This window comes from Hylobates moloch, unplaced genomic scaffold (assembly GCF_009828535.3).
Source record: "Hylobates moloch isolate HMO894 unplaced genomic scaffold, HMol_V3 SCAFFOLD_17, whole genome shotgun sequence".
NCBI classification, from domain to species: Eukaryota; Metazoa; Chordata; class Mammalia; order Primates; family Hylobatidae; genus Hylobates; species Hylobates moloch.
This window is the reverse complement of record NW_026652292.1, coordinates 64,952,875-64,966,339: the sequence shown is the minus strand read 5'-3', so window position 1 is coordinate 64,966,339 and position 13,465 is coordinate 64,952,875. Positions and strand designations below refer to the sequence as shown.

At 38.8% G+C, this 13,465-nt stretch overlaps 1 protein-coding gene across 3 annotated transcripts in view; it reads right to left on the bottom strand.

The window, feature by feature from the left end:
- Window positions 1-13,465, bottom strand: part of KCNIP4 (potassium voltage-gated channel interacting protein 4) — a 549,793-nt gene that overhangs the window by 29,992 nt on the left and 506,336 nt on the right. For all 3 annotated transcript variants that reach the window (XM_032135708.2, XM_058430258.1, XM_058430257.1), the window contains exon 3: window positions 18-87. In XM_032135708.2, coding sequence (XP_031991599.1) covers window positions 18-87 — 70 coding nt within the window. The remainder of the gene's footprint in view (window positions 1-17; window positions 88-13,465) is intronic.

The window sequence follows — 13,465 nt, the reverse complement described above, 5'->3', positions numbered from 1 at the left end:
TCCACATTTGTACTTACCTCCCTGTGGAAAGAACTGCGAGTAAATCTCTTTGAAGGTTTCTTCGTTAACAACACCACTGGGGCATTCCTAGGGAAAGTGGCAGAGAAGCAATATGAGCAAAGTGTTCATAAAACTGAATTTTTTTGCACATTTTGAAACAGAACTGTCTACCATGCAAAGCTGCACCAACAAAACTAGCCATTCATCCATTATTACAAACGGAATAAAAGCACACTATAAACTTATCTTTGTTCCAGTTCTCACAGGAAAAAAAATAGATGTAAATATCTTTGCATATTGAGTATCAAAGTAGGTGTAATGTATTCAGAAACACAGTACTGCTTTTAAGAACACGTATGTTTATTATAAATAAAAGGAAATTGCATTATTTTTCACACAGCAGGAATGTTGCAAGATGTTTATAATATGGTCTTTGGTGAATCTTGGTTTTGTCCTCTCAAGGTTTTCTGAACCCACAGAATTTTCGGTTCAATGGCAAAATTACTCTATTGGCATCTCCAGTAGCTCAAGAAGCTTCAACCAGGAATAGATACTAATGCTTGTTAACAGGATGGCTAGGCATACCTGAGACATGGTTTTGTAACAAGTGACCTTCGGTGAGATAGAACCCCATGATATTTTTGAACTTCCAGAAAGGAGGGTCTGCAAAGAAACAGCCTGGCCTGGGCTTAATAGATCCCCACCTTTGTCCCTGGGTCAACTTATCAAAGAACGATGGACATTGATTTTGGGAACTACACCCATGTTGGACAACTGACCTGGAGGGGCCATAGGGCAAGGCTAGCCCTCTGAGAGTGGTTTTGACATTTTTGCTAAAAAAAAAAAAAAAGAAAAAAAGAAAAGAAAAGAAAAGAAACTTAAATCTAAAGTGTCAGAAGGGGACTGCCTTGGTGCAGAATATAAGGTTTGAGCAAGCAAATTGTCCCCCAATCTCTGGAAATTTCTCTATTTTTTGGAGTTATAAGAACTATTCTGGTTAAGAATGTTAGGCATAGAGGCTTCCTGAGTGGTGGAGACTGACAATCACATGATAGCCCAGAATTGAATCACATGTGAGATACTAACTCTATGGTGATCCCTTGTTATCCATGGGGCATTGCTTCCAGGACCACTGCGGATACCAAAATCCATGCACACTCAAGTCCCACACTTGGCACTGCAGAACCTGCAGATAAGAGAAGTTGGTCCTTCCTATCCTGTATCTTTGATCTGCATTTGGCTGTGGATGCTGAAGCTGCAAATTCAGAGGGGCGACTATATTTATTGACAAAAATCCACATATAAGCGGACCCACACACTTCCAACTAGTGGTGTTCAAGAGTCAACTGTACATTGTAAGTGGAGAAGTGGTAAGTTCTGTTTAGTCTCTTTTAGTAGATTCTCATGAACAGGCCCATGTGATCAGAGCTCCCCTGACTCTAGTTGTTACAGCACTCCCACACCACCTAACGTCCACCCAGGACTAACTTCACTGGGGAAGGATGAATGAATGGTGTGCTAACTCCCCAACAGGCCTGACTTTAGACATGAATATTCTGTGTACTCTAAATTCAGTGCTGTTTCCAGCATCTTTATCAATCACCTATGGTAGTATTTAAAACATCACTTAGCCCTTAAAATCATTGTTCCCTCACTAATAAACTTACTTTCTTAATTTGGTCTTTCTTTATTCCAATGAGTAAGTTACTCAACTGTAATGTGCTCACCTGCAGAATTTTCTATTTTCTTATTTGTTGTTTTGAAAGGTAGGACCTTTGATACATAAATAATGTTAACTAACAGTTTCAGTGTGAATTTGTGTTTACAGAGCTTCTCAATATGTTTTTATCCCATTTGTTAATGATAATGAGCTTAGGTAGGAAAAATAGCTCCATTCACAGAGGCAGAACTGGAAGTGTTGAGTGGCAAAGCACTTTGTTACACACTAAGCCAGTGGGGAAGCTGGAATGTGGGCTTGGGACTCTCCAGGTCACGACAAGATTTAGTATTAGATGACCCCTGTGGAAATAATGATGACCTCAAGGACCTAAGAGAATTGGAGTAAAGAAAAAAACAACCAAAAACAAATGAGCAAGCAAGCAAGCAAGTGAACTGTGATGGTTGATTTTATGTGTTTAACTTGTCTGGGCCATAGTGTCCAAGTGTTTGGCCAAGCATTATTCTGGATAGTTCTGTAAGGGTGTTTTTGAGATTTATTACATTGATGCAAAAGCAATTTCGGCTTTTGCTATTACTTTCAATACATTTAAGCTGGTAGACTTTAAGTAAAGCAGATTGCCCTCCATAATGTGAGGGGGCCGCACTGAATCAGTTTAAGGCCTGAACAGAACAAAGACGGACCTTCCCAGAGAAAGAGTGTTCTTCAGACATCATCTGTAATATTGGCTTCCCTTGTTGACCAACACCCTGCCTTTGGACTTGAACTGTAACTGTTTTCTGAGGCTCCAGCTTGCCAGACTCCTCCATTAGATATCAAGCTGGCCAAGGCTCCACAAAGTGTGAGCCAATGTCTTAATAAATCTCTTTATACTCACACATCCTATTAGTTCCATTTCTCTGAAGGACCCTAATACATAAATGAATTAGCAACCAATAGCTACAACTCCAAAAAGGAAAGAAGGTGGTATGTATACAGCCAATCTCTCAAACATTTTGACTATCTAGCTGGCACCAATGGACCCATTTTAAGACTAAACACTTTGCAGTTGGACCCTCTTACACATGGAAATTGTGATTTATTGGCTATTTAATGCTAAGCCATTTGCTTGGGATAGTAAAGAGAGAGTAAATACCTGGCTCTCTGCCATCAGGTGGCAATCTTGTGCAAAGTTAGAGCTGGAAAGGTGCCTGTGAGTTAAAGTTGATGCCAATAAAGGAAGAGGGACTGTAAGCAAAGGGACCTCTGCATCAACAAATTTGTTAGCTGCTTTCAGTCTCTAGATGCATTTGATAGATATAATGTGAAATGAATTTGTAAATTGACTATCTGATATGCATGTGTTTTATGTTTAATTACATATCTCTGTCAGAGGAAATCTTTTCTCTGCCAAATGAAAACTGCTGGCCAAGTTTCAGGGTGGAAAGTCTCACCAAATAAATTTGTTTTATCCACCTTATATTCATTACATTAGTTTACATCTCTACAAACACATATTGTATGCCTATTATTCCAGGAGTCTTCTAGGAACTGGGACTGCTATAATAAACAAGTCAAAGGTCTTACCATCATGGAACCTCTATGCAACTAGAAAAATAAAGACTGTCTTTGTTCAGGCTCCTTTAACAAAATGTCATAGACCAGGCAGCTTATAAACAATAGAAATTTATTTCTCATAGTACTGGAGGCTAGGAAGTCTAAGACCACAGGGTCAGCAGATTCAGTGCTTGATGAGGCCACATTCCTGGTTCATAGATGGCACCTTCTAGCTGTGTCCCCACATGGTGGAAGGGGCGAGCTAGCTCTGTGGGGTCTTTTATAAAAGGACACTCATCTCATTCATGAAGTCTCTGTCCACATGATCTAATCATCTCCCAAAGGCCCCACCTCCTAATACCATCACATTGGGGGTTAGGATTTCAACATATGAGTTCTGAAGGGACACAAACATTCAGACCATAGCAAAGACCAAAAACTAGATAAAATATTAAAAAATCAAATCCAAGAATGATGATCTTCTATTTATTCCCAGAGATTTTTTATTGAAACTGGTGTATTTTTTTAACCTTCAGGTGAGAAAAGGATGCTAGTGATTTACAAGATGGTATACATTCTCTAACTTTTTCTTCACCTCTTTTGTGTAGTGATCTCTCCATAAAAGTGGTCTCTCTACTTCTCCATCAAGAATGAATTTGGCCAGGCTGCACCTACAGCAAAGTGTAAACCATAAACAATGTGCTGCTGCAACAATTAGGCTGCTGTAACTCTTGCTGCTGTAACAATTAGGCCCTCAAATATCCCTTACTCAAAATGCTTGGGAACAGAAGTGTCTCGGATTTTAGATTTTTTGGGATTTGGAATATTCACATGACACTCAGCAGTTGTGTTAGTTCATTTTCACACTGCTATAAAGAACTGCCCGAGTCTGGGTAATTTATAAAGGAAAGAGGTTAATTGACTCACAAGTTAGCATCCCTGGGGAGGCCTCAGGAAACTTACAATCATGATGGAAGGCAAAGGAAAAGGAAGGCACCTTCTTCACAAGGCAGCAAGAAGGAGAAGTGCTGAGTGAAAGGGAGGAGCCCCTTATAAAACCATCAGACCTCGTGAGAACTCACTCACTATCACCAGAACAGCATGGGGGAAACTGCCTCCATGATTCAATTACCTCCACCTGGTCTCTCCCTTGACACATGGGGATTATGGGGATTACAATTCAAGATGAGATTTGGGTGGGGCACAAAGCATAACCATATCACCAGTTGAACATACCTAACCTGAAAATCTGAAATGATCCAATGAGCATTTACTTTGAATGCCATTTTGTCCCTCAAAAAGTTTTGGATTTTACAGTATTTTGCTTTTTTGGATGAGGGATATTCAACCTGTATAACACATTTAAAAACCATGTAGTATATTTCTTATTCACATAACAATCTTGGGTGAGTGTACAGATCAATTGATGGTTCTTCTAGGGACAGGCTAATGAAGATTTGGTGACTTTAACATATGGCTCCAACAGTCTCTATGACTGTCTCATCCAGAAGGAGGAAAAGAACGCTGAAGAGAGAACATGGAAGCTTTTTATGGGCCAGGTCTTAAAGTGGTATATATCATTTCTATTCTCATTTTTTTGTTGTTAGAGATCACTTAATGTGTCTACCCCAAATAAAATAAGAAGTCTGGTATGGCCAGGAAGAAGACAAGAATGCAGATTTGGTAAAGAGTTTGGAATATCTATCCCTGCGACATGTTTGAAAGATACTCCAAGTGTCTGTGTTCTGAAACAGTTCTCCCACTGATGCTTTATTTATTGATTTTTATTTTTGTAAAGATGGGATCTCACTATGTTGCCCAGGCTGGATTTGAACTCCCTGCCACAAGCAATCCTGCCTTGGCCTCCCAAAGTGCTGGGATTACAGGTGTGAGCCCAGCCTCCCACTGATGTTGTAACATGAAGATTATTAAGTCATTTAGCAGTATAAATTGTCTCCATTTCCCAGATGTCATTTTTAAAGACTGTTTACTTGCTTCAAGTAAACAAGTACAATGAAGCTTAAATATCTGAGCATGAATTTTTTCATTAGATTTTTCTAAGGATCCAAGAAGCAGTAGGGTTCCTGGGTTTAGGGAAAGTGAGAAGTGCCTCACTCGTCCACCTTCTGAGAATTTGCTGTAAGCTCACCCTACTAACCCTTATGGTTCTGTATTCTATTTTCTAATGAAATTTTGTCTGATTATTAGCAGACAATTATTCCATGAAAATATGCCCTCTATAGAGAAAAAGTAAAGAAAATGAAAATCACCCATAATCTGACTACTGTAAGAGTATATTGGTCATTTATCTAAGCATATATACTGTAGAAATAAAGTTTTAATAAGACGAAATTATAGTATTCTATGTTCTTTAACTTTAGGAAATATCCTGAACATTTTTTACGTCATGATTTTTAATGACTGCATAATAATGCATCCATTGAACTTACCATACTGTTGCATATTGAGGCAATTTTGGCATTTTTGCACTACATAGGAATAATGATGTAATTAATATTCTATGCATCCATCTGTGACTGCACCTGTGGTTCCTTCTTTATGACTAATCCCAGAAGGAGAATCATAAGACCAACCAGTTTAAACCATTGAAAGCTCTTCCTATGCACAGTCACGGTGCTTTCCAGAAACGCTGTATCCATTTGTGCTGCCACCGCAACTTTACGAGAAAGTCTCACACCAAGAGGAGCTACTGACCAGAATCACATGGGAACTGGACACACACACACAACCCCATGAACAAACAGCAATAATTTGCTTCCCTCGTGAATCCAATCATCATTCTGAAAATTACCAGCGGACATTGAGGCATTTGGACAGGTCCCTCCAAGGGATAAAGCAATTTGCCTGTTTTTCACGCAGACAGGGTTGCTGTGATGGCAGTCAGCCGGACCACATCACCACAATCACAATGGTTTATTGAGTATAAAATAAACAACTCCATTCTTTCTTATGCAGACCATTACTTTTAACATTTTCATCAACCCTGAAAGGTGGGTATTATTTAGACATGAGGACAATGAGCTTGGAGAGATGAAGTCATTTGTTTGAGTCACACGGGTTTTGACAGAGACATCTTTTTGCTCATTTATTCAATAAGTAGTTATTTAAAGCCTTCTAAGTGTCAGCAAATAGTTCATATGCCTTTTACTATTCCGGGCACTGAGGATACAGGAATGAGTTTTTAAAATTCCATTTTTTTTTTGCTCTTGTGGAATATAACATTTAGTGGAATCAAACTCATAGCTCTGACTCCATGAATTGCAATGCTATCTTGCCTTCTGGATTATTACTTTTTCTTCTATTAGGACTGAAAACATAGTCTCCTGGAGAGTCATCTGTGGAAATCCTTCTTTTGGGAAGATGTACAAGGTGTGCTTGTACCCAGAGGCACCCATCACAGCTGCGTTGGAGAGTGGCATGTGCAAAGGGAAGCCATTTCAATAGAAATTGGGAGCACCGATTAAAATTTATTGTGCATTGTAGCTTGAGAGATTTGAGGAAAATAAATTTTTTCTCTTTAGAAATCTTTGGTTTTAGTGCAACAAGAACCTCGCGACCTTCCTGTTTGCCACATACTCTTTACTGTTACTGTAAATGGCTAGACAGTAACGGGCTGAGGAAAATGTTCTGGTTTTTAGGACCAGTCAAATCTGCTCCGTCCAGCATTTAGGAGCTGGAGGTCCCTGGTTCTGCTGGCTGGTATACTCATCTATGATGACCGTTGCACTTCTTTTATTGCCTCTGAAACCCTTCGCTGTGATATGATCACAACACAATAAACGTGGAATGAGGTTTTCTTTGCAATATAACTGCCATAGATTTGTCAGTTGGTGAAGAAACAGTCGCCTTTTGGGGCCTTACTGCTGCGTTCCCTGGTGAGCCTTTTCAGTCCTCTCAGGCCATGTGGGGATGCATGTGAGGGTCAAGACAAGTTGTAGATATGCAATGAATACTATGCTAGTACTAATATCAATTCTAATAGGGCATTATTACTATTGTAATAATCAGCATAAAGTAATACTTGATTAGTATTGATATTTTATAATTATTGTGATGATAATGATGATACTGATGATGATAAGCTAATACACATGAGCACTTTCTATGTTCCAACCCTTGCATTAAATGTTTTACATGGATTATCTCATGGGAATAGAAAGATGTTAGTATTAACTCCATTTTACAAATGAATGAACTGTCTTAGAGAGGGGCCTCTGCATTCCCATAATTAGAAAATAGCAGATCTAACCTACAGATCACAGAATCAGGAAACTTGAGTGTTTAAAGCAAACTTAGAGGCCAGGCACGGTGGCTCATGCCTGTAATCCTAGTACTTTGGGAGGCCAAGGTAGGTGGATCACCTGAAATCAGGGGTTCGAGACCAGCTTGGACAACATGGTGAAACCCTGTCTCTACTAAAAATATAAAAATTAGCCAGGCATGGTGGCACATGCCTATAATCCGAGCTACTCAGCAGGCTGAGCAGGAGAATCACTTGAATCTGGGAGGCGGAGGTTGCAGTGAGCTGAGATCATGCCACTACACTCCAGCCTGGGTGACAGAGCAAAACTCTGTCTCAAAAAACAAACAAGCAAACAAACAAAAATAAAGCAACTTTAGAGACAGTTCAATTCAATGGCCTCATTTTGAAGGTGGGGGGATAGAGGTTAAGGAGGTTACAGGAACTGACCATAGACACATAGGGGGCTGCTGACCCTGACCTCATGTCTAGGTTTCCTGAGGTCTAGGACTAAGCTTTGATACTGCAAATGTTTTCATGTCCACACAATAGCTAGTATTTTTGGTCAGGTAGTATTTAGAGGAATCTAGTGCAGTGCTTATATTCTTAGGCTCTGGAGTTAAATAGAAGGCCTGGGTTGAACCCCTACTCTGCCACTTGGGAGCTGTGTAGCTTCAGGCAAACTATTTAATGTAAGTCTCATTGCTCTCCTCTGTGAAATGGGGACAGGCATTGACCTCAGAGAGCTGCTATGAGAATGAATAAGATACACATATTATGCTATTATCCTAGCCCTCTACCTTACACATCATATTTGGTCATTTAATATTAGCTGTTAGTACCATGGTAATAGTTTAGGATTTGGTAAGCAGAACTCCATCACGCAATGAGTGACTGTAACATCAATGCCGGTAGACCAAGGATAAATCATATTTTTCAACGTGGCTGAATCTAGAATAATACAGGTCTGGAATGCAATTAGCTTATGAAGCATGTATGAATTATGCCTTCTATTCTAGTGTTATAAGTTGAATCACTCTATCTAATATCACCAGAATTTACCCTAAAAGAAAGGAATATTGTAATTGTAAACGATAGCAGGGGAGAATAAAGGCCACCATCATGGAAATAAATGTCAGTAGAAACCCAGGAGCTTCTTATTTATTAATTTAAATGAAAGTTTTCCCCAGCGATGCTTACATGAGTATGTTTGAAATCATCATGGAAAGTGTTGGGAAGGGTGCTTTGGAGAAAGATCCATGTATGCATAGGAAATTGCTAAGAAACGTATTTTGTGAGTGCTTCGAGTTCTTATACTTTCACCTCATAAGGAAACCTTTCAGCATTCCCTGGAAGGTTTTCAGAGCTCTGTTGAAATGCATGAGAAATAGCTGCAGTGGTATGCAAATCACATGTATAATAACATCATATAATTATAATCTTGTCCACTCCACTAATCTTTGCCCACTCTATTAGCTGAAATCTTCTCTTCCCCTAAATCATTCTGTTCTGATATGTGTCTTCTCCTCAGGATCAGAATTGTTATTAAACATTTAGAGACTTCTTCAGGATTAAAAAAAGAATTATAGTAAGACATTTCATAGGAAAAAACAAAACTAAAAATGCTTGTGAAATAGTTATTTGGGGATCCTTTCATGATACCTGTAATGCCACATTTCTTAAGCATCTGTATATTTCACCAACTCTCACATCCACCTCTGGTGCTAAGGAGAAGATACAAGGTAGTCTGCTTGGTCTATCAGTTAAAGTAGTATTTAGCATGTAGTATGACAATTCAGAGATTCTCTGGCATTCTATAATTGTAGGAGAATTTTCTAAATTTAAATGACACAATCCTACAACCTGTTTTGCTGATATCACCAGATTCTGTGGACTTCTCTGCTTTCTTTAGAGTTAGTAAATACAGGGCAGGGACTAACCTTTACGATGTTTAGAATAGGGAATAGTAAAACTATTTATGCTGAATGAATACATCTTCAGTCAGTTATTAGCTTTTAATAAATTAGAAAATGAATTTGCTCTGATAATGTCCTTCAAAACTTGGGCCTAAATTTTTAGAACTCCTAAGACCAAGACCAAGATAGTCATGGGGGTTCTGATATCCCCATGATTGCCCACAATGACTATGATGGCAGAAATTAAGGGGAGATGGCTAGGATCAAGAAAAAACACTTCTTATTTCAACATAAAAAGCTTAACATAGTCAAAAATTGGACTCTAAAAAGCTCATTTAAAAATTATACGATTAACTTTTCAGTTTTCAAAGCGGAAAAGCTGATCATTAAGAACTAGAGCTGGCTATAAATTTCTGCTCTAATATGCCCAGGCGTTTGAACTCCTAGCAACTCATTTATTCCTTCTTAGTCTAAATGTTCTCATCTGATTTAACAGGTAAGTAATACTAACATCACAGGTAAGCAAAAGAAATGCAAATTAAAATAGACAATGGATGAAAGAAACGCAACCAATTTTAAAAACTGAATATACTCAGCACGTTGGGTATTTTCTTGTTTCTAAAATCCGCATTAACTACCTCTTCCATTTCCTGAACACACTTCTGGGGTCAAAGTGGTTAAATATGAATCGCAGATTAAAAAAAGAAACAGCCAATGGTGGGAAAAGGCTGACCTAGATACTATCCTTGGAAAATGAATGAGAGCTGGGTGACCAAGATTCAATTCAGCTGCAAGGATGTGGGCACATTCTGAGCCCCACGAGTTCTCAGGGTCACCCAGGATGAAGCAGAAATCCAAGGTGCTAGGCAAAGGTTCTCTCCCCTTCTAGTTCTGCCCTCTAACCGTATGGAAGAAGGAAATTATATGAGATTTACAGCCAAAAAAAAAAAAAAAAAAAAACTGGCTCAAGTTTCAGCTCTACTACTAACGAAGAAATAATTGAAAAGTTCTGCTTTGAGTCTTAGTCTTTAAAAATGCAGGAAACAATAGCATCTTATAGTAAAGAAATGAGAAAAAAATTGGCATTATGTATATAAAGATTCTAGCATAATACTAAACATTCTACAAATTTTACTTATTTTTACTATTATCTCTTCAAGTAACTTAAGTTGGTTCTGCAAAAAGACATTTTCCAAATTTTGTAGGAAAAGGCTTCCTGGGATTGGGCCCAACCCCTGAATCTTTAGCGGAGTGCATGTAGAATTGTTTGATTTAGGGAGACTTTTAAAAGGATTTTCCCAGCTTTATCTGGAAGACAGTGTCCATTTTGTCAGGGTCTTTTAAAAAATTATGATGTAGTTAAATTCTATAGGCACCCAAAACCATTTAGTGGAAAAAAAAGACAATGGTGCCGTGGGAGAAAGCCTATGTATCAGTTTTCTATTGTTGCATAAAAAATTACCATAAACTTAGTAACTTTAAACAACACAAATTTATCATCTCACAGTTCTGTGGGATAAAAGAGTCTGACATGGCTTAGCTGTATTCTCTGCTCAGTCTCCCACTTAAACTGGCTGTGGTTCTCATCCGGGCCTTGCAGTCCTCTTCCAAGCTCACTGAGGTTGTTGGTAGAATTCAGCTTCTGTGGTTGTAGGACCCAGATCCCTGTAACCTTGTGGCTGTTTACTGAGGGCTTCTCTCTCAGCTTCATTCCATCTTCAAACCAGCAAAGCAAAGGCCTGTTGAGTCCTTCTCACACTCTGATTCTCTCTGACTTCCCCTTTGGTAAAGGACTCCTGTGATTAGATCAAGCCCACAAAGATCATCTTTGTATCTTAAGGTCAACTGCCCTGAGACTTTAATTATATCTGCAAAATCTTATCACAGTAGTACCCTGATTAGTATTTGATTGAATAACCAAGAGACAGGGATCTTGAGTGGCTGCCTTTAGATATCTATTAATACCTACTGCAGCCTGCTTCTTCTGAACATCAGTTCATTTTGGTTTTCATAGCAGTTTTTGTTTAACAACAGTCTTTTTTTTACAATTATACGCACAAATGTATCCACCACAACTCGCAACTATATTTCTTGGCACCTGCCATAGTTTAATGCGATTTGAAAGGACAATATTCTGTCAAGGCTTTAGACTCAGCAGGGTAAAGACCAGCTGTGAGGCCAAAATTCAATATTTTGTACGAGTGCTAAGAACAGTATCCCATATGCTGAGTGTTCCCCGTCTAGAGCATGTCTGCCTATATCCAGAGCAGAAATAAATCTTTTTAGATTTTACTAATTGATTAGATCACTTTCAAGTTGGCATGATATCAGCCTAATGATATTGACCAAAAAAAAATACCAAGTAAAGAATTCTACTTCTCTCTTTTCTTCTTTATTAGTCTTGCTAGTGGCCTATCAATTTTGTTGATCTTTTCAAAAAACCAGCTCCTGGATTCATTAATTTTTTGAAGGGTTTTTTGTGTCTCTATTTCCTTCAGTTCTGCTCTGATTTTAGTTATTTCTAGCCTTCTGCTAGCTTTTGCATGTGTTTGCTCTTGCTTTTCTAGTTCTTTTAATTGTGATGTTAGGGTGTCAATTTTGGATCTTTCCTGCTTTCTCTTGTGGGCATTTAGTGCTATAAATTTCCCTCTACACACTGCTTTGAATGTGTCCCAGAGATTCTGGTATGTTGTGTCTTTGTTCTCCTTGGTTTCAAAGAACATCTTTATTTCTGCCTTCATTTCGTTATGTACCCAGCAGTCATTCAGGAGCAGGCTGTTCAGTTTCCATGTAGTTGAGCGGTTTTGAGTGAGTTTCTTGATCCTGAGTTCTAGTTTGATTGCACTGTGGTCTGAGAGACAGTTTGTTATAATTTCTGTTCTTTTATATTTGCTGAGGAGAGCTTTACTTCCAACTATGTGTTCAATTTTGGAATAGGTGTGGTGTGGTGCTGAAAAAAATGTATATTCTGTTGATTTGGGGTGGAGAGTTCTGTAGATGTCTATTAGGTCCACTTGGTGCAGAGCTGAGTTCAATTCCTGGGTATCCTTGTTAACTTTATGTCTCATTGATCTGTCTAATGTTGACAGTGGGGTGTTAAAGTCTCCCATTATTATTGTGTGGGAGTTTAAGTCTCTTTGTAGGTTGCTCAGGACTTGCTTTATGAATCTGGGTGCTCCTGTGTTGGGTGCATATATATTTAGGATAGTTACTTCTCGTTGAATTGATCCCTTTGCCATTATGTAATGGCCTTCTTTGTCTCTTTTGATCTTTGTTGGTTTAAAGTCTATTTTATCAGAGACTAGGATTGCAACCCCTGCCTTTTTTTGCTTTCCATTTGCTTGGTAGATCTTCCTCCATCCCTTTATTTTGAGTCTATGTGTGTCTCTGCACGTGAGATGGGTTTCCTGAATACAACACACTGACGGGTCTTGACTCCTTATCCAACTTGCCAGTGTATGTCTTTTAATTGGAGCATTTAGCCCATTTACATTTAAAGTTAACATTGTTATGTGGAATTTGATCCTGTCATTATGATGTTAGTTGGTTATTTTGCTCGTTAGTCGATGCAGTTTCTTCCTAGCCTCGATGGTCTTTACAATTTGGCATGTTTTTGCAGTGGCTGGTACCGGTTGTTCCTTTCCATGTTTAGTGCTTCCTTCAGGAGCTCTTTTAGGGCAGGCCTGGTGGTGACAAAATCACTCAGCATTTGCTTGTCTGTAAAGTATTTTATTTCTCCTTCAATTATGAAGCTTAGTTTGGCTGGATATGAGATTCTGGGTTGAATATTCTTTTCTTTAAGAATGTTGAATATCGGCCCCCACTCTCTTCTGGCTTGTAGAGTTTCTGCCAAGAGATCCGCTGTTAGTCTGATGGGCTTCCCTTTGTGGGTAACCCGACCTTTCTCTCTGGCCACCCTTAACATTTTTTCCTTCATTTCAACTTTGGTGAGTCTGACAATTATGTGTCTTGGAGTTGCTCTTCTCGAGGAGTATCTTTGTGGTGTTCTCTGTATTTCCTGAATCTGAATGTTGGCCTGCCTTGCTATATTGGAGAAGTTCTCCTGGATGATAT